Source organism: Rhinopithecus bieti, unplaced genomic scaffold (genome assembly GCF_001698545.2).
Source record: "Rhinopithecus bieti isolate Rb0 unplaced genomic scaffold, ASM169854v2 scaffold_7969, whole genome shotgun sequence".
Taxonomy (NCBI): Eukaryota; Metazoa; Chordata; class Mammalia; order Primates; family Cercopithecidae; genus Rhinopithecus; species Rhinopithecus bieti.
The window spans coordinates 50,497-71,542 of NW_016805545.1; the positions used below are offsets into that span (position 1 = coordinate 50,497).

The 21,046-nt window shown below is 41.8% G+C and overlaps 1 protein-coding gene and 1 pseudogene across 1 annotated transcript in view; both read right to left on the reverse strand.

Moving 5' to 3' along the window:
• Nucleotides 1-6,765: 6,765 nt before the first annotated feature.
• Nucleotides 6,766-11,669, reverse strand: LOC108530141 (protein RCC2 pseudogene; annotated as a pseudogene).
• A 681-nt stretch (nucleotides 11,670-12,350) lies between these two features.
• AKR1D1 (aldo-keto reductase family 1 member D1) overlaps nucleotides 12,351-21,046 on the reverse strand; it is a 46,740-nt gene continuing 38,044 nt past the window's right edge. Inside the window, exons 8-9 of the mRNA XM_017872850.1 lie at nucleotides 16,880-16,962; nucleotides 12,351-13,687 (exon numbers count right to left, since the gene is read on the reverse strand). Coding sequence (XP_017728339.1) covers nucleotides 13,645-13,687; nucleotides 16,880-16,962 — 126 coding nt within the window. The 3' untranslated portion in view covers nucleotides 12,351-13,644. The remainder of the gene's footprint in view (nucleotides 13,688-16,879; nucleotides 16,963-21,046) is intronic.

Below are 21,046 nucleotides of genomic sequence, written 5' to 3' on the forward strand. Positions count from 1 at the left end.
TGCAGCCACTATGGGAAACAGTATAAAGGGTGCTCAAAAAATTAAAAATAAAACTACCACGTGATGCAGCAATCCCACTTTTGGGTATATCCAAAAGAACCGAAATTAGGATCTTGAAAAGGTGGATATCTGGACTCCCATGTTCATTGCAGCAACATTATTCACAATAGCCAAGATACAGAAACAATCTAAATGTCTGTTAGTGGGTGAATGGACAAGGAAATTATATATATATATATATACACACACACACACACACACACACACACACACACACACACACACACTTCATTAGGTAGGTATGATTGGTCTTTGATGACCAAATCAACCTTCAACCCCTCTCCCCTTCCTAGAGGTGGGGGTGGGGCTGAAAGTTTCAACCCTCCAAGCACACGGTTGGCACCCCTGGCAACTATCCTGTGGTTATCTAGGAGTACTCAGTGATCAGCCATCTCATTAGCATACAAAAAGACATATCACTTTGTAGATTCCAAGGATTTTAGCAGCTGTGTGCCAGGAACCAGGGACAGAGACCAAATATATATTTATACTTGATATATATATCAAGTATACATACACACACATATTATAACAAACTATTACTCAGCCTTAACAAAGAAAGAAATCCTGCCTCTTGCAACAACATGGATGAATCCGGAGGAGATTTTGCTCATTAAATGTCAGCTATAAGAAGATGAATACTTACATGTGGAATCTGAAATAGTTGAACCCATAGAAACAAAGAATAGAAGGGTAGTAACAGGGTTGGGATAGGAGAGAAATGAGGAGATGTTGGTCAAGGGATACAACCTTGCAGTTAGAAGATGAATAAGTTCTGGAGACCTAATGTATGGCATGGTGACTGTGGTTAGTAATACTGTACTGTATACTTGAAATTTGCTAAGATAGATCTTAAGTATTCTCACCACACACACACACACACACACACACACACACACAAATCAAAGGAAAAGTAACTATGTGAGATGATGGATATGTTAATTAGCTTAATTGTGCAAATCATTTCACAATGTATAGGTATATCAAAATATCACATTATATACCTTGTACATATATAATTTTTATGTCAATTATACCTGAAGAAAGCTAAAAAATAGGGAAGAAAAAGCCACATATGGTTTCTAAGCCACACATGAATAATTCTAGGCAGAGATTTCTGAAACAGAGAAAATCTCCAATAAGAACAACTGGGCCGGGCGCGGTGGCTCAAGCCTGTAATCCCAGCACTTTGGGAGGCCGAGGCGGGCGGATCACGAGGTCAGGAGATCGAGACCATCCTGGCTAACACGGTGAAACCCCATCTCTACTAAAAAATACAAAAAACTAGCCGGGCGAGGTGGCGGGCGCCTGCAGTCCCAGCTACTCGGGAGGCTGAGGCAGGAGAATGGCGTGAACCCGGCAGGGGGAGCTTGCAGTGAGCTGAGATCCGGCCACTGCACTCCAGCCCGGGCGACAGAGCGAGACTCCGTCTCAAAAAAAAAAAGAACAACTGAAGGAAAAGGAAAATATTTAAACAATTATTTGAGATATAGCCAAGTTTAGTGATAAAATCAAGGTTAAATTAAGTAACAAAAAGATTACATAACTGTACCTAGGGGATTGTATGTCTATAGTTTCCGGTCTTAGTTTATTATTTAATAAACATAGTAATTAAAAAGTTTGTGTCTAAATCTTTAGTAAATAAACTTTTAGAAAAAAGGCAGCAAAGAAACAAAACATCCAAACAAAGTCTCAGATTCTTCTTTTGTGTAGGTGAGATCTCACAATGTTGTGCTGGTCTTGAACTCCTGGCCTCAAGTGGTTCTCCTGCCTCAGCCTCCCAAAATGTTGGGATTACAGGCATGCACATCATGTCTGGCCCTTTTCTTCTGATATGTATGAGAAAAATAAAACAAAAATACATTACTTGTATAAAAGCATGACTAAGCTCAAATTATTTTCGCATGAAGAAGTCTACAAATAACAGAATCTAGCTCTCATGTCGTTTTCCAATAATCTTCAGGATATGCAACTTTGCAATCACTGGGAACTAAACAAAGCTGAAGTTTATTTGCTAAGAAAGTTAGTAAATGCCACAAATAAGAGAAGTCATAATATTGGTTTCTCTGGAAGGAGGATGTGAATTGAGAAGCAGGTGAGAACCTCCTGGAGTGCTGGAAATATTTTATCTCTTGATCTGGGTGTCAGTGGCATGGGTGTTGATATGGTTTGGATCTGTGTCCCCCCCTCAAATCTCATGTCTAATTGTAATCCCCAGTGTTGGAGGTGGGGCCTGGCGGGAGGTGATTGGGGCATAGGGGTAGATGCTTCATGAATGGTTTAGCATCATCCCCTTGGTGCTATTCTCTTGATAGGAGTTCTAAAGAAATCTGTTTGTTTAGAAGTGTGTGGCACCTCCCCAACCCCCACTGCACTCCCTTGCTCCTGCTTGGGCCATCTAAGATGAGCCTGCTTCTCCTTCACCTCCCACCATGATTTTAAGTTTCCTGAGGGCTCCCCAGAAGCTGAGCAGATGGCCAGCATCATGCTTCCTGTACAGCCTGTGGAACTGTGAGCCAATTAAACCTCTTTTCTCTATAAATTACCCCATCTCAGGTATTTCTTTATAGCAATGCAAGAATGGAATAATACAGGTGTGTATATATGTAAAAAATATCACTGAGCTATACATATCAAATTAGTGTACTTTATATACTTTACTGTGATTGTATGTATTTATATATACTCATATATATGCATAACAACAAATAAATTACAAATAGTTTAATATGAAGGAAAAATTCTTTATCAAGGGATGTGAATTCAGTATTGCTCAGTGTGCACAGTCATCTGTTTTCTGTGGGCATCAGGGTGATTCATGTATATTTTCAATATACTTTGTTACCACAAATTTGTAGAGTAGGTAAGGGCCTATCATGACATTAAAGCTCTTATTGCATTCCTGCCGCAACTCATTAAAGTACAAAACTTTGTATTTTCTCTAAGATACATTAAGAAAAACTATCTAAAATTTGAAAGTGGATAGAAAAATCAGTGTCCACTTTCAGTGTTGTTGTGGGGATTGTCTAGCAGGCTTCCTCAAGGACTGATTCCCCCTGGGGGAAACTTTGTAACTTTTTTTGATTTGCTGTTAATTATTTGTGGTATGAGGTTCCTAAGACCACCCTCAGATTCAATAATTTGCTAGAAGGAACCACAGAACTCAGAAAAGCTGTTCTACTCATAGTTATGGTTTATTATAGAAAAAGAATTTAGATTTATTATCCGAAGTAAAAGAAGAATATGGTAGAGTCCAAGAGAGAGACCAGGCACAAATTTCTACTTGTTCTCTCTCAGTGGAGTTGTATGGATAGTGCTTAATTTTTCCAGCGGTGATGTGTGACAACACATAAGCAGTATTGTCAACCAGGGAAACTTATCTAAACTTTGAGATCCAGTTTTTTTTTTTTTTTTTTTTTTTTAATTTTGAGATGGAGTCTTGCTCTGTTGCCCAGTCTGGAGTGCAGTGGCGTGATCTCGGCTCACTGCAAGCTCTGCCTCCTGGGTTCATGCCGTTCTCCTGCCTCAGCCTCCCGAGTAGCTGGGACTACAGGCGCCTGCCACCACGCCCGGCTTATTTTTTGTATATTTAGTAGAGACGGGGTTTCACTGCGTTGGCCAGGATGGTCCCGATCTTCTGACCTTGTGATCTGCCCACCTCAGCCTCCCAAAGTGCTGGGATTACAGGCGTGAGCCACCGCACCCGGCCCTAGATCCAGGGTTTTTATTGGGGGTCAGTCATATAGGCTTGGAGTGCCCACGTAGCTGACCTTAGTTACTCAGTCTCCAGCCCTTTTGAGTCAAACTGACATCATGTAGCCACTTACCTCCCCTCCTCCTTAATAAATCACATTGTTAGCATAAACTGTCTAGTGTGGCCCAAAGCCCCAGATAAGCAAAGACATTCTTCTCAGGAATGACATTCCAAAGGCTTAGAGGTTATCCTCAATAAGTGGTTAATGGCCAGACCTTTCTTTGGAAGGTGCAGGGTTTGGATTTCCCAGATCAGCTGAGTGAATCATTTAATAGGGTAATTTACAATTTTGTAAGAGTAGTTGTTAACTAATAGAAACCTGGTAGTGATGAAAATGATTTTTGTCCAATAACAATGCAAATGGATCTTTTACTGTAGAGTTGTAAATTATTAAATCTAGTAGAAAAGATAAACTCAAAGGTTATATAGTTGTATTGCCTTTCAGAAGGCTAAACTGGTTTGGATCTAAATGAGCAATTTGATCCAAGCATCCTTTCTTTCAGCTGCTGAAAATATTTTCCTTCGTCCAATTCTCTTGGTAGTTCTTTTACCATTTTTCTGTTTCCATCATTAATGAGATAATTAAATCACTGGTATGTACTCATTTTGTATTTACATAAGAATCATGTTTTTAATATTTATTTATTTTTTTATTTTGAGACAGAGCTTTGTGCTTGTTGCCCAGGCTGAGTGCAATGGTGCAATCTCAGCTCACCACAACCTCCGCCTCCCGGGTTCAAGTGATTCTCCTGCCTCAGCCTTCCTGAGTAGCTGGGATTATAGTCATGCGCCACCACGCCCAGCTAATTTTGTATTTTTAGTAGAAATGGGGTTTCTCGACATTGGTCAGGCTGGTCTTGAACTCCTAACCTCAGGTGATCTGCCCGCCTTGGCCTCCCAAAGTGCTGGGATTACAGGCGTGAGCCGCTGTGCCTGGCCTGATTTTAAAAAAATTATACTTTGACAGTTTCTTCTCATTTACACCCTCTGATAGGCAGCAACCTTCTTAATTTTCAGGGTGGATAGAGATATCTACTGTATCATTTTTGTGGGAATCTGAAGTGAGGGAAGCAGGAAGCTAAAATCTAGTACTCCAAAACTCCTGTCAATCTAAAACAATCAAAAGGTCCAGAATCTAATTTAAAGAGAGTTTATTCAAGCTCAAAGAGTGAGGATGGACCACCCAGAAACACCAACTCTAAAGGAATGGAGTCAGCATTTTGAAGTAGGGAATTTAAGATTTCATTTATATAGACAGAGACAGATACTTTAGTGGGATTACAACACTATTTACACAAAGTTGGTGCATAGTTACAGCAATTTGATTGGTTATAGGCAGTGTTTCCTTTTGGGAAGGGGACATTTAACACTTTTTACAGAGGGTGTAATACTTATGTGTTTTTTGTCATCCGGTCTGAGCAAAGTGAGGCAGCAAAGGGTAAGTGAATCTATGACCAGGGCCATTAATGAAGAAGGCAGGAGGCATTTATCTGTGGTGCAGTTGAATTCTCTCTAGTCATTGTGCAGAACAAGAAAAATAAGAAAGTGAGTTAATGTATCTGAGAACAGAAGTTGTAACCATGTTGTAACTCAGATCATAGCCACATCTCACTCAGGGCTTAACTCAGGGGGGTTCCAATAGCTTTTAAATTTTATTTATCTCCCCGCCCTGAAAGTCCCTGTTGCAGACATCTCATATTTTGTCTGCTTCTTGGGGTAACCTATTTCTGGTGATTCAGGCAAGATTGTAGTTCCTTATGATTCCTTTCTCCTCAGTGCTCCTCTCTTTCCACCCGCTCCTACCCTCTTGCCTTTCCTTCCCCCTCCTGCTGTCTCCCTCATCCCTCTCTTTCTTATTCTCTGCACAGGGATGAGTTTATGTCTCAGGCCTTTCTATTCAGTCTGCACCAGGCCATCACCATTGGTTCCAGCATGATGCATGCTGGCCAATCAGAGTTCTTCCCAGGATTACTTCCTTGACAGAGCTATTCCCAAAGACTCTCACTCTCTTCTGGGTTCCTAATCTGGTTGAAGGAGAGTGTTTCTGAGAGCTATCATGCCTGCTGTCTGGAGACGGCTAGTCCAAGCGGGGTAAAAACAGCCACAAGTTGTAAACACACGGTTTGAGCCTGAGTTCTAGCTACTTACAGCCACTTTACCCCTGCACTTCTTTGTTTCCAGTTCTGTGATAAATTGAATTCACTATTTCTGCTTAAAGTAGTCTGAATTGCATTTCTGTTACTAGGAACTAATAACATTCTGATGGAAAAATCGCTATGTGGAAGTGGGGCATAACAAGTGAACACTCCTGAAAGTTAGAATGGACTGAGTTAATTTGGGTGAAGTGGAATGGGAAACACAGTCCTCACTGGGAATCTGGATGTCTTTACCACTATTTTATAACAACTCATACTTTTTCCAAATATGAGCAAATATTTTAAACATGAAGAGAAAAAAACAGACTTTTAAAAGTATGCAGACAAGGATAATTAACATTAGATCCCTTGTAAAATGGAACCCCAGGAAGTCTAACAAAATGCACCTTTGGCTAACTTTTGCTTTTTAAAATTCCTTGTCTGACTTCCCCTCCCAGTGCACAGGAAATGATAGCTTCTGGGAGATGTGTGGAGTTGCAGGAGTCCCCAGGAACATCAAAGCGTTCAGGGGTTGTATTCTAGCAGTGCTTTCTTTTTTTTGAGATGGAGTTTCACTCTTGTTCCCAAACTGGAGTGCAATGGCATGATCTCGGCTCATTGCAACCTCCACCTCCTGGGTTCAAGTGATTCTCCTGCCTCAGTCTCCCAATTAGCTGGGATTATAGGCATGCGCCACCATGCCTGGCTATTTTTTTGTATTTTTAGTAGAAACGGGATTTCACCATGTTAGCCAGGTTGGTCTCGAACTCCTGACCTCAGATGATCCGCCCACCTCGGTCTCCCAAAGTGTTGGGATTACAGGTGAGCCACCACGCCCAGCTCTAGCAGTTTCTTGATCTTCTCTTTCCTGGTCTCAATTTCATTTCGCACTATCACGAAGGAGTGTGAGTAGCCATTGGAGACCTGCTTTGAAAAGATGCCATCCAGAGTCTTCACCTCTTGGGCTGCAGTGGAAGACTTGGGCTCATGCTCCCTGTATCCCAATTACCTAAAGGTTGGTTACAGCCCCCAGCTGATGGTGCTCTCATTGGTGGCTACAAAGATGCTGCTCTTCCCACAAGCCAGGCTCCGGATTCTGCAGCCACAGAGGTCTTGCACTGCTTTCAGGTACTTGGAAGATTCATGGGAGATATTGGGCTCCCCAGAAAAAGAGACTACCAACTTCACAGACAGCAAAGGAGCAGGTGAAACCAACATGGATCTGGGATGCCCCACACCCAAGAAAGTCAAACTCCAACTTCACCAAGCGGGGACCATCTCATCCTTCTGCTCTCAGTGGCCCAGCCAACCATAGCAACCAAAGCCCCAGGAGAAGACTCATTTCTTGGAGTCCAGAATCAATGTGTGGTTAGCATCACAGGCCGCGACTTGCACAACTGTTACTGGCTGGTGGGTTCTTGACCCTTAGTAAATAGAAATAGACCAAGAATCTGAGATGGACTTGAGCGAGGCAGTTTATTGGAGCTCTCAGCCTGAGCAGAAGGGGAGGTAGCAACAGGAAGAGACCTGCAGCTAGCTCCCTGGCAGCAGGTTAGTTTGGGGTTTCATTTGCTTTGGACCTCCTCCATGTGACATCATTGCATGTTTGGGGTAGTCTGGCAGTTGTACCTAGGCAGTCTCTGGACATGCTTCTTCATGTGATGCATGTCTCATTAGCATCTTGAATCTCCACCCAGGGGTGTGATTTTTACTACTGAAATGAAGCAAAAGCCAGGTTAGGACAGGCTAGGACATTACTGGGCGAGTGCATTGGGGAACATCTTTTGCAAAGTGCCCACTGTTAGCCAAGATGCTTGTGCTCAGAGTACTCTGTCTCAGATTTGATTGGTCTATTTTTGTGAAAGGAAACGTTTGTGGTTGCGTGGCCGCAAGGTTGAATGTAGCTTCAGTCAGCACAGCATGTAAGGAAAATGGGGAGGGGTCCCTGCCCTGTTCTGGGGGTCTCAAAACCACCTTTGGTACAGGCAGAATCTGCCCATCTTTCATTCTCAGTGAAGGTGGGCCACTCATCGTGGCACCGGCACCAGCTCGCAGCCTTACATTAATCACTGTGCCTGGGTCCCAGCTGAGCACACTGAGGGCACACGAAGGAATAGAGGTCTCCTTTGCCGCCCATTATACAGAATTCATTTCCACTGGCCATTCTAGTAATGGGCTGCCCGTCGTCCATGATCTGTGCGGGGCTGGGGATGCTCCTGTGTGGTTGCTGAGGCTCAGTTGCCCCATCTTGTTCTCCCCAAACGCAAACGCAGAGCCCGTTTCTGGCAAGGCCAAGGTGAAGTTCCGCCCACAGGCCGCCTACACACTCACTTCCTGGCAGAGACCCTCAGCGAGTCTGGGGGCTTCCATTCTCTTGGTGTCGCAGGTCCCAGCTGCCCCTTCTCATTTTGACCCCAGCTCCGCAGCTTCCATTGTGTGGTGATGAGGATACTGTGCGCAGCACACAAACCCGAGAGTGCTGTCGGCGCCAGGACCCCGCCAGGCACCCACATCTATGGGGCCCCTACACATTCTGACCGAGACTGCGGTAAGCAGCTTGCTGTTTAGGCACTTGTTTTCCACCCATCGAGTCCCAGTTGGTTGCCCCCGAAATCAAAAGCTGCCGCCTTGCACTTCAACCCTTGAAGTCCGATGCGCTCCTTGATGTGCTCAGGCTCCGCGATGACCGTGGCCCCGCCGCGCACCTTGTTCACATATGCAGCCAGCCACGCTGTGCCCTTGCCTCCGCCAGGGCCCCATGGAGCTGCCACAGAGCTCGGCCCCTTGAGCTTCCTGGCCGCAGGCTGGGACCTCCCCGCTTCCCGGGCCGCCTGGCACCCGTTTGGTTACCGAAGCCCGGTTCCTCCCAGGCTACTGCCCAGTCTTCATCCCGGGCTGGTCTCTGCTAGTTGGAGTAATGAGAAGCCAGAGAGAAAAAGGAAGAGGAGTAACTGTTAAAAAAAGGCGGATAGGAGGGCTTCCCCAACACCCCGTCCCTTCCTCTCCTCCCCAGCAACCCCCCGCACTCCCCACCATACCAAGGCTCCAGCCCATTCACCAGATTCACTTAAAGTGTAACTTACATTTTGGAACTTGGACCATGTGTCTGCCAAGGCTCAGGCTTTGGTGCTGGGTTAGAAGATTGTGCTGGATGCTTCCTGTGGCCTTCAGTGAAGTCCTTCATAAAGGAACCAAGTTTTGGTTCAAGCTTGGAGTGCAGAAGGCAAAGAGAGAAGAGAATGTGGCCTTATTAAGAAAGTCTGATCTGCTTTGAGCTGAATCAGGCAAGCACTTGACGTGCAAAAGGAGAATTTTGCCCCAAGGCAGTTAGTACATCCAGGGAGGATAGCCTGAGCTCAAGCCGAGATCCTGAAGAATCCTAACAGGGAAGTCAGGGGGATAGCTCCTGCCAGAGGAGATATGACCCACCAGAAAAGTCTTTTACCAAAATGCCCCTTGGATGAGAGAGTAAGCCTATTAGTTGGGCATCACCCTGTCATCCTGTTTCTCATGAGTGGGAGGCAGAGACTAGGGTGGAAGAAGCTAAAGTGAGAATTTGGGGATTTCATGTGTAGAGACAGAAACATTAAGATTACTATTCGGATTCAGGGAGGATTCTGATTCAAGAAGCAGACGTTGAAGTTATCAGCAGAAGCCTGACATTTTGAGAGTTCTGAGAAATACCAAATCTTGGAAATATGAGTTTGTTCATCTTTGTCAGTCCCTATGACTGTGACCTTGGAATGCACACACCTCAAAGTGTTGAAGGCTGAAGACATGGGATCATTGCCTATGCCCCTCTAATGGCCTCTCCTGGTGCTGTGTCATTACTGTGAAAGGAATGACAGTGCCTGAGGGAGGCCCTCTTGGAGAACTGGAGAACTGTCAGGGATAAGAAACATTTTTTTCATGTCGTATGGGTAATGTGCTGATGTTATAACAAGGTTTAAGGGTGGCACATCTCACACATGCACATAAACACTTAAGTCATCGCGCTCATGAACTACAAAAAGATCAAGAAACATTCCTTTTTTTTGTTTTTTTTTTTTTGAGAAGGAGTTTCACTGTGTTGCCCAGGCTGGAGTGCAGTGGCACAATCTTGGCTCACTGCAAACTTCCAGGTCCAAGTGATTCTCCTGCCTCAGCCTCCCAAGTAACTGGGATTACAGGGATGTGCCACCATGCCTGGCTAATTTTTTTTTTTGTACTTAGTAGAGACAGGGTTTCATCATGTTGGTCAGGCTGATCTTGAACTCCTGACCTCACATGATCCACCAGCTTCGGCCTCCCAAAGTGCTGGGATTAAAGGCGTGAGCCATCGCACCCGGCCAAGAAACATTCTTATCCAGAAACACTGCAGATCCAGAAACATTCTGTGTACTGGGGCAGGATGTCTTTGCCGCTCCAGCCCGCTATGTTTCTGTGGACCAGTGAGCATGGCATGCCATGGGTCTCCTCTCCTTTATCAGGCAGGTTGCATCACTATTGATGGATCTTTCTACATAGCTGATCAGAGGCCATTGATAAGAAAAATTGATTTGGGTTAACAAACATCTCTTTGGGGTTGCAAAAGTCCCCAAAAGATCAAGATTATTGGTTGTCAATACTTGGACTCAGCAAAGCATTGATTTGGCAAGGACATTTTTACAGCTGATGTTAACTGGAGAGACAGGAAATCTTTACTGAGGGATGGTGTGTTCGTTTGTAAAGCTGCCGTAACTAAGTACCAGAAACTGGGTGGCTTAAAGAACAAAACTGTAGCGTTTCACAGTCCTGAAGGCTAGACATCTGAGATCAAGGTGTTGGCAATGTTGATTCCCTCTGAGGGCTGAAGTGAAATCTGTTCCATGCCTTTTGCCTAGTTTCTTGTAGTTGTTGGCAATCTTTGTCATTTCTTATCTTGTAGAAGTATCACCCTGATCTGTTTTCATCTTCACATGACATTCACCCTGTGTGTTGTCTGTGTCCAGATTTCCTTTTTTATGAGGACACAGTCTTATTGGTTTAGGGTTCACCTTACTCCACCCTACCCCAGTATGATCTCATCTTAATTAATTACATATGCAATAACCCTATTTTATTTATTTTTAAGAGATGAGGTCTTGCTTTGTTATCCAAGCTAGAGTATAGTGGCATGATCATAGCTCACTTCAGCCTCAAACTCCTGGGCTCACACAGTCCTCCTGCCTCAGCCGCCCAAGTAGCTGGGTGCTATGTGTCTGCACAACCAGCCATGTGTGCACAACCATATCCAGCTAATTTTTAAATTTTTGTAGACATAAGGTCTCCCTCTGTTGACCAGGGTGGTCTCAAACTCCTGGCCTCAAGTGATCCTTCCACCTTAGCCTCTCAAATAGCTGAAGATTACAGGCATGAGTCACCACACCTGGCCCTATTTTTATATAAGATCACATTCTGAGGTACTGGGGGCTGGGCTTTAACATATGAATTTTGAGAGGACACAGTTCAACCCATAACAGATGGGAAGCTTGAGAGGGGTGACAGTGGAGGGAGAAGGAACATGCAGAAGCTTCCATCAGGCTGTTGTTCTTTCCTGAGCTTCCTACTTTCTGTCTCGAGATCTTTTTTCCTCCATCTCTGTTATGACTAAGAGAGGATTCCTCTCCTCCAATTTTTAGAAATACCTTTTCGCTGATAAATGATGGGACTCTTTTCCAATGCCTGTCTTTAAAAAATGCTTTGATAGGTGTTGTTTCCATTCTCACCTCTACACTAATACCCTTAAAGTATTTTGAAGGGCTTTGACAACAGGGACCAGGACTCAAGTTTCTGCTCTTTCATAATGGTACCCCCTTTTGTTCTCTCCTTCCTTCCTTCCCTTCCTTCCTTCCTTCCTTCCTTCCTTCCTTCCCTCCTTCCTTCTTTTCCTTCCTTCCTTTTCCCCTCCCTCCCTTCCTTCCTTCCTTCCTTCTTTCCTCTTCCTCCTCAACACACATACACACACACACATTTTTGAGACAAACAACACACCCAGGCTCGAGGTGCAGTGGCACAATCTTGGCTCACTGCAACCTCTGCCCCCCCAACCCAAGTGATCCTCCCACATCAGCCTCCTGAATAGCTGGGACTACAGGTGTGTGGCACCATTCCTGGCTAATTTTTTTTTTTTTTTTTTTTTTGGTAGAGATGGGGTTTCACCATGTTGTTCCAGGCTGGTCTTGAACTCCTGGGCTCACGCCATCCACCTGCCTTGGCCTCTCAAATTGCTGGTATTATAGGCATGAGTCACCATGCCTGGTGGCACCCCCTTTTCTTTCCTCTCTTTCCAATGCTAAATGTACAGCAGGAATTAAATCAAAGGCCTTTTAATTTAACTGGCTTCAGATGATTCTTCCCCTGCCCCAACCTTAGAAACAGAATGGAGATTCATGTGATGCAACAAATCATTATACTTTATTATTTCTTGTGAACAAAATATTTTCCAGAGGTCACCATTGTAAGCAATAATATTGGAATCAGTGAAAACAATCAATATAGACCAAATTTTTAAAAATGATAATTTCTCAGAAATATATCTCTTGAGGTCATTGAAGATTATCTATAAGCAACTGATCTTGGGAAAACATAATTTTTGAAGAACTCTCTCATCCTATGACAGTGACCTAATGTGAATGAATAAAATATATTTCTGTAGTTGAACTGAAAATAGATATATCTCTATGGCTGAATTCCAATAATCTTATTCACTCTTTAAATTGTACATACAGTAAAATTACCAGAGTTCTTTTGAACTTGCTACTTTCTCAAAATTCATATAAGCTATCCAAGTAACACTGTTAAAGTCTTAAATACAATAATGTTATAAAGCACCTTATTTCAATATATCTCCCAAAGTTTCCTTTTTAAATCCCTCTTTTAAAATAGCATCTCAGAACTATTTTACAAGGCAGGGTTTTATTTGTGTATGTTGGTTGTTTCAACCCTTTTCACATAGTAGTGGTTCTATAATCAATGTAGGCAAGATTGATGGTAAGATGTGCGAGTATGGATCAGCAGCCATGTTGAGACTCAGGCCCTTTAAGGATGCAAGAGAGATCCAGTTAAGTTTTCATTCTTCAAGTTGGATAAAAACTAAACAAACATACATTGGATGGAAACAAACAACAACATCATGATGGCTTTGTTGACCACTGTGGTGTTTAGCTCTATTTTAAGACTTTTCTACATGTAGCCCTCTCAACTCAAGGTGCAGCAAATCACTTCCTTGTTAATAATGCATGTGTAGATTTTATCTTGGCTGTGTCTGTTTTATAACCAATGGTCCAAAGCCTCAAGGCCACTGCCAGCACACTGCCACATGCACTTTGTTGTCCTGTTAACCCTTAAAGAACTCAGATTGCCAACGCTACTACCCAGACTCATGAGCTTCTTGTTGTCATATGTTGCCTTTGATGTCTGTTCCGAAGTCTAATTTTTTTCTGTCTGGAACGTACAAGATATTGATCTGAAAAAATTAGTTGATAATTTCCTAAGAGTTATTTCAACAGATTTTAATATTTTTACTTCAATGTGACTCAGTCAAAGTCACTTACACTACACAAACATCAAACATGTTTCCATCATTATTTCTTCTCAGGATGGTAAAACCCTTTTCATTTTCACATCCAGGGGACTACCCATGGCACCGTCTTGGCACTCATGGGAGTGGAAAATCTGTTCAGGAACTCCCTGCAGTCAGTATTCATCATGAAACGGGTATTCAGGATGATCGCGCCACCTGCCAAAACAATTCCCCCACAGAAAAAAGTTCACTCAAAAATTGCACAGCTGTATGTTTCACTAGCATCCTTTGAGAATTTCGCTGACACTACCCCTCTCTCCTATTCATTCCTTTGCTGTTTCTTACCTGCTCTCCTCTTTTGTTTTCCCTCAAGCCAGCACCTTTTCCTGAAGCTCTGGACAGCCTCCTGAATGTGAGTGTGTTGAGGGAAGGTTAGCGGCCACCTTATCAGCATTTTACTCAGAACACAATCCCCAGAGGTGAGTCATGTCTTAGGCACGTCATGTGTGCACACCTCTTCCCTACTCCTTCCCCCTTTCTGTTCCCTTGACGCTGGCTGCCTCCTTCTCCAATCCACTACATGAGCATTTCTCTTCAAAACTCTTATTACCAGTGTCATGTCACCCGCTGCTGATGAGCAATTTTTTCTTTCTTTCTTTTTTTTTTTTTAGAATATGTATTTCTATTTTTTTTTTGAGACGGAGTCTCGCTCTGTCGCCCAGGCTGGAGTGCAGTGGCTGGATCTCAGTTCACTGCAAGCTCCGCCTCCCGGGTTTACGCCATTCTCCTGCCTCAGCCTCCCAAGTAGCTGGGACTACAGGCGCCCGCCACATCGCCCAGCTAGTTTTTTTGTATTTTTTTTAGTAGAGACGGGGTTTCACCGTGTTAGCCAGGATGGTCTCGATCTCCTGACCTCATGATCCACCCGTCTCGGCCTCCCAAAGTGCTGGGATTACAGGCTTGAGCCACCGCGCCCGGCCTTTTTTTTTTTTTTTTTTTTACAGATGGAATCTCGCTCTGTCACTCAGGTCAGAGTGCAGTGGCATGATCATAGCTCATTGCAACCTCAAACTTCTGGGCTCCCAAGCAAGCCTCCTGCCTCAGCCTCCCAAGTAGCTGGGATTATAGGTATGTGCCACCACGGTTGCCCAAGCTGAACTCCTGGGCTGAAGCAGTCCCCCTGTCTCGGCCTCCCAAAGTGCTGGGACTACAGGTATAAGCCACCACACCCAGTCTCATTAGCATTTTTACTTGCCCCTCTCACTAGACCTCCTGCCTGTTGAGAGTTTGAGATCTAGAAAGGCGATGAGTAGCAAAATAAGTTTCCTTGATGATTATGACAATGATGATGGCAGTGAATTTAGCTCTTAAATAACAATGATGAAATGGTCTGTGAAATGTCTGGAATGTGTGTGTTCCTGATTTAGTTTTCTGTAGGTACTGTAAATTAAAATGGAAAATATTAAGATTTTAAATGTTAAAATCAACTTGATAAAAGCTGAAAAACATCATGGTCCAGTATCTCTAAATGATACAGTATTTGTGATTAATGGGGTCTAATTCTTGTTTCACCTTGCTGATTTTTCTAGTTATTTCCTGGTAAGAGTTATTTTTTCCCCTAAGTTGCTATAATGACTTTTAAATATGTCAAATGTCAAGATGAATAATGTCACCAACTGTCTGTAAAACAATTAGTACATTGGTGGATTTATTATACTGGTTTTGTTTGTTTGTTTTTTGTATTTTTTTGAGACAGTGCGTCACTCTGTCTACCAGGATGGAGTGTAGTCATAGCTCACTCAAAGTCTTGGGTTCAAGTGATCCTCCCACCTCAGCCTCCTGAGTAGCTACTACTACAGGTGCTTGCTACCATGATGGCTTATTTTTAAATTTTTTGTAGAGATGGGGTCTTGCTATGTTGTCCAGGCTGGTGTTGAACTCTGGGCCTCAAGTGATTCCCCTATCTTAGCCTCCCAGAGTGCTGGAATTACAGGTGTGAGACACTGCACCTGGCTTCTCTTCTAAACTTAATGACATAATATCAATTCAATAGAAATCGTTTATCTTCAAGAGCTATTAATTAACCTATAACTGTTGGTTCTGGGAAAGTGTTATTTATGTGTTTATGTTTACTCTTTTGTTCTTGAGGCTGGGTGGTGGTGCCTTTTGATGTCAAACAATTTTCCCCCAGAAAAATTTCCATTAGGAAGCTGTTTTATTAATTCAGAAATTCAATATTAATCCAGTCAGTGTACTTTCTGGCCCATGAAAAACAGTGGGATCAATAAAGTAAGTGTCTAAACTATATGAATCATCTTAGCATTTTCTGAATGCTCACTTAAAGATTCAAGACGAAGATGACTATTCAGGTGATTTGAAGAACTGAAAGATTAATAGAAAATGATTAAGAAGAAAAAAATGCATGTGTGTGTATATGAGTATATATATGTATATGTGTGTGTATATCTATATACACATATATAGAAACTATATTCTTTTTTTTCTTTTTGAGATAGAGTTTTGCTCTTGTTGCCCAGGCTGGAATGCAATGGCATGATCTCGGCTCACTGCAACCCCTGCCTCCTGGGTTCAAGCGATTCTCCTGCCTCAGTCTCCTGTGTAGCTGGGATTACAGGCATGTGCCACCACACCCAGCTAATTTTTGTATTTTTAGCAGAGACGGGGTTTCTCCGTGTTGGCCAGGGTGGTCTCTAGCTCCCAACCTCAGGCAATCCACCCACCTCGGCCTCCCGAAGTGTTGGGATTACAGGCGTGAGCCACCACACCTGGCCCAAACTATTTTTTTTAAAGGGCCTGTAATATTTAGAGAATAAAGAGCTACTTCAGTGGCCGAACTTGCCATTTTGAAGGAGTATACCAAGTTTTGCTTGTGGGAAGTCAGCTAATAGGTAGAGCTAGAAACTAAAATCTTATCGGCAAGAAAGTATTTATCTAAAAGTCTAAGTTCTTGTTTTTCAATCTAGTGCTCTTTCTGCAACATTATCCTGCCTCTCAGAATTTTTTTTTTTTTATAATTTTGCCCTAATTTGTGCATCACTTTGATTTTTAGGAATAAATAAATAAGTTGTTTCAACATTTGTGCTGCTGTTGTTTTAGCATATGTACATGATAAATTAATTCTCCTCAGGCTCCTTAGTCTGCCTGCCTTTACCTAAGTCACGGAATGTCACAGATGCTAGGACTTTCCTTTTCAGTGAGAGTGTAGGCTTGTGGAAGGCGCTGTAGTGGATGTATTTCCCTCAGGCATGTTAACATTCGGAATATGCGGCCCACCATGCTTTGCCCTGGTGCTATGGACATAGGTCAGGGTTCATATAAGCCTTGTTGCTTGACACATGACCATTCAATACCACTGGCCAGTACCCATTAATGATCCCCAGAACTTACATGAGCAATGGCACAAAGCGGACATTTTTATTCAAGGCTTCAATGTCCTTCATTTCTTCTTCAGTGAGAGAAAAGTCAAAGATCTGAAATAACAGAAATAATAGAATATTTTTGAAGGTCAAGCTTGGGATTAGAAAGTGGGACCACAAGTGGGAGCCTTTGAAAGATGTATGAATATCTCTGCAAATGTCTAAGAGGAGTCAGGCTGGTGTTGCGGGGGCTACCCACTGAGGTGGAGCTGGATACTCTGATCTGCCCTTTGTTTTTGAGACAGTCTTTCTGGGGACATCGTACAAGAAATTCCAAATGCTCTGAAACCACAAATGTTAATGAAATCCCCTAAAATTTCAAATGTGAACAACTCTTATTTCTGTATGAAATGTTGGGCTTTTGATTCTGAACTACTGTCTTACACTTAAAAAATTCTGAGTCTCTAAATATGCTTTTTTTTTTTTTTTGAGACAGGGTCTCACTCTGTCACCCAGGCTGGAGTGCTGTGGCACCATCTTGGCTCACTGCAACCTCCACCTCCTGGGTTCAAGCTATTCTCATGCCTCAGTTTCCCAAGTAGCTGGGACTACAGACACGTTTCACTACCTCTGGCTAATTTTTGCATTTTTTGTAGAGATGAGGTTTCACCATGCTGCCCAGGCTGGTCTCAAATGCCTGAATTCAAGCGATCCTCCCACCTCGGCCTCCCAAAGTGCTGGAATTACAGGCATGAGCCTCACTACACCCGGCCTAAATTTGCTTTTTAAAAAAAACTTTTAATTTGCTTTGTTTTTAACTTTTAATTCGCTATGTTGAAATCCTTTCTCTCAACATCTTTGATGTCTCTTTACCTTTTATTCTAATTATATTTTCATTGTTTTATTTTCTTAGCTTTTACACTTTATTTGTATTCTGGTTTTATAATTGTCCCTTATGAACATTTATATATTTTATTTTCACTTCCTTTTATTTTTAACATTTGGGTTATCTGTATATAACCTATCTTCTCTTTATTATTTTATCTTTCTATCCTTTAACTTTTATTTTAATATATTTAATGATTAATAGATTTTAATTATATAAGTAGTACATAAATATATGCTCTTTGCAAAGAAATGAAACACTGTAGAAATACATAGACCTATACAGAATAAATAATGAAAATCTTGTCACTCATCACCCCATTCTTATTTCCCTTCCCAGATATTCCTCCCAAATACTACACACATTAAGAGGAAAATGCAGTAATTAGACCATACCTTTGTGATTCTGCAACTTTCCTTTGTTCACATAATATCTTAGTGACCCCAGTGATAGTTCTATCACAATATGCAACCTGACTTTATTCTTTTAGCCACGGTATTCATTGTGTAGATGGAACATGATTTATTTAATTTTCCCTCCATGGATTCTTTCCAAGTACTCTTTTCAGGGAACCATTTTCTTTTATGATTTATTATCCAATTATTGGTGTTTATGAGATTATATAAGGAATAAAAAATTCACACAATATAAAAAGGAATGAATCACCTATAAAATGAATCCTTACCCAGACTTCTTTTTTGCTAAACACTAGTCCTGTCCTTTAAGTCTCGGTGGGCCAGTCTCTTATCCAGTAAATATATGGCATAACCTAATGGCAAAGTGAGGTTGCAAATCTTGCAAAAATGCGGGACTTTATGAAATCAAAGAAAGTGATCTTGGAGATTTGTTCTAATTATAGGTATGATGTTTTTCAAAGAAGAATCCTGCACAGTTAAAATCTCCTTTGATAGATATGTCAAAAAGTGTAACTTGAAAAAAAATTAGAGTTACGAATCTCTTTCAGATAAAGCCCTCCAAAATTTTTGTGAGAATTATTCTCTTTATGAACATTCTGCAAAACTTCCGTGAAACAGAGGATGTCATGTTGTGTTATGTAATTTTGTCAAGCATTTTGAAAAGAACACTGATTCACTGTTTCTTCTGAGTTAATAAACATGCAATTGTAACCTACATTGTGTTGAGAATAAAAGTAAACTTACTTTCATAAACTTTGGTTTCGATCTTAATAGAAGCTTTCAAATTCACCTTCTCTACATTATTTCTATGTCATGTTTTTTCTTGTTGTATGTGGATTGATTTTCAGTGGTGGTCTTTTTTTTTCTCCCATGGCACAAATTATCCTAAGTGAATGAGGATCTCATATTACAAAACTGAGCTCCTGATAGTTCCTCTCAAACTGCTTCTCCTACAGTTTTCCATTTCAGTAAATGTTTGAAGAAGGAGAGACTGTTAACTGTATCAGATGTGGCTGAAAGACCAGTGGGACAAGGACTGAGAACTACTGGATCTAGCAATGCGGAGGTCACTGGTAACTTTGACAAGGCTGTTCCAGTGGGATGGTCAGGGTAGACGTTTGGTTTGAATGGACTCAAGAGATAGTGGGGGAAGGGAATGAGAAGCAGTGAGAACAACTTCTCTTTCAAGATGTTTGAAACAGAAAGAGAGAAGTGGATAATACTTGGAGAGGAAAGTGAGTCTAGATTGGATTTTATTTTTTAAGATAGGAGGTTACTACATATGCAAATGTTGGTGGGAGTTACACAGTAGAGAGGAACAATTGCTAGTGTAGGAAAGAGAGGGGGATGTTTGAAATTGAGGCTATGGAGGATTTATTAGGAAGTTGTCATTGTAATTTCCAAGGGATAGCCATGGGAATTAGTGGCTGAAATATATAGGACAAGATTCTTATGGGAGAGGAAGTCACAGAGCTGTCAGGTAAGGGCGGAGAACGACTGGTGTGGATGTTGAATTCACTAAGAATTATGAGAGGGAGAGTGTTGGAGAAAGTGAAAGTGAGCCCAGAGATAACGTATTCAAAGAATGGAGTCCAATGGATGATGGCAACAAAGCTGGACCACACCTGGTATAATTTCATGTTTTTTTAAAATTTTAACTTTTAAAATATCCTGGCTCCATATTAGTTTTCTTCATCTTTACCTTTAATTTTATGTAGTTTTTAAACTCATGGTTTTTTGTTTGTTTTGAGACAAAGTTTTGCTCTTGTCATCCAGGCTGGAGTGCTATGGTGCGATCTCAGCTCACTGCAACCTCCGCCTGCCTAGTTCAAGTGATTCTCCTGCCTCAGCCTCCTGAGTAGCTGGGGTTACAGGTGCCCACAACCACACCTGGCTAATTTTTGTATTTTTAGTAGAGATGGGGTTTTGCCATCTTGGCCAGGCTGGTCTCAAACTCCAGACCTCAGGTGATCCACCTGCCTCAGCCTCCCAAGGTGCTGGGATTACAGGAGTGAGCCACCATGCCTGGCCTAAACTGATGGTTTAACTTAACTTTTTTTATTTTAAAGCAATGGGATCTTGCTTTGTTGCCCAGGCTGCTCTCAAACTCCTGGCCTCAAGCAATTTTCCTGCCTCGGCCTCCCAAAGTGCTGGGACTACAGGTGTGAACCACTGTGCCCAGTCTTAACTTTTTATTACATAATTTTTATTGTCTTTTGCTTTTCTTTTATCATCAAAATATTTATTTTTCCCTTTATTCTTTATGTTTTATTGATCTTTGCCATTCTTTTAAAATATTTCTAATAGTTTATTTTACCTTCATTCTAAGAGAGCATAATTTTTTATTTTGTTGCTTCTTGTTTTCATACCCAGCAAAATTCATGGTTATTGGGTGAGTCTATTCCCTAAAGAGTGAGAATTGGCTGTAATTTTCATTCTCATTTTCCTTCTAAATCTGTATCCCTTTTATATTTTCTTGGAATATGTGACCTCTGAGTTCCATTCTTTTGTTATCAAGGCTATGGAAACATATGGAATATAACATAATTAGTTACTATGAAAATTTCAAGGAGAGTGGCATTTTCTCTGGTACAAAATTGCAATTTGCTAGATGCCATGAAGTCCAAATGCCTTCCATTGCAAAGGTCACTTGTAACACTCTCATATAATTTTTGAACAGCAAAATTTTCAGTCCTCGAAAAGTCCATCAAAATGTGTTTTAATCTTCAGTGAACCGACACATTAGTCATGCAGTTGATCTCTTTCTAAGACTGTGGAAAAGAGTGTCAACCACTTTTTAGCATGAGGCATTTTGGCAAATGTTAAAGTATTGTCAGGAGTTGATGTAACTATTTAGCATCTTTTCTCCTTTTTTCTTTTTATGGACTTTACCCCC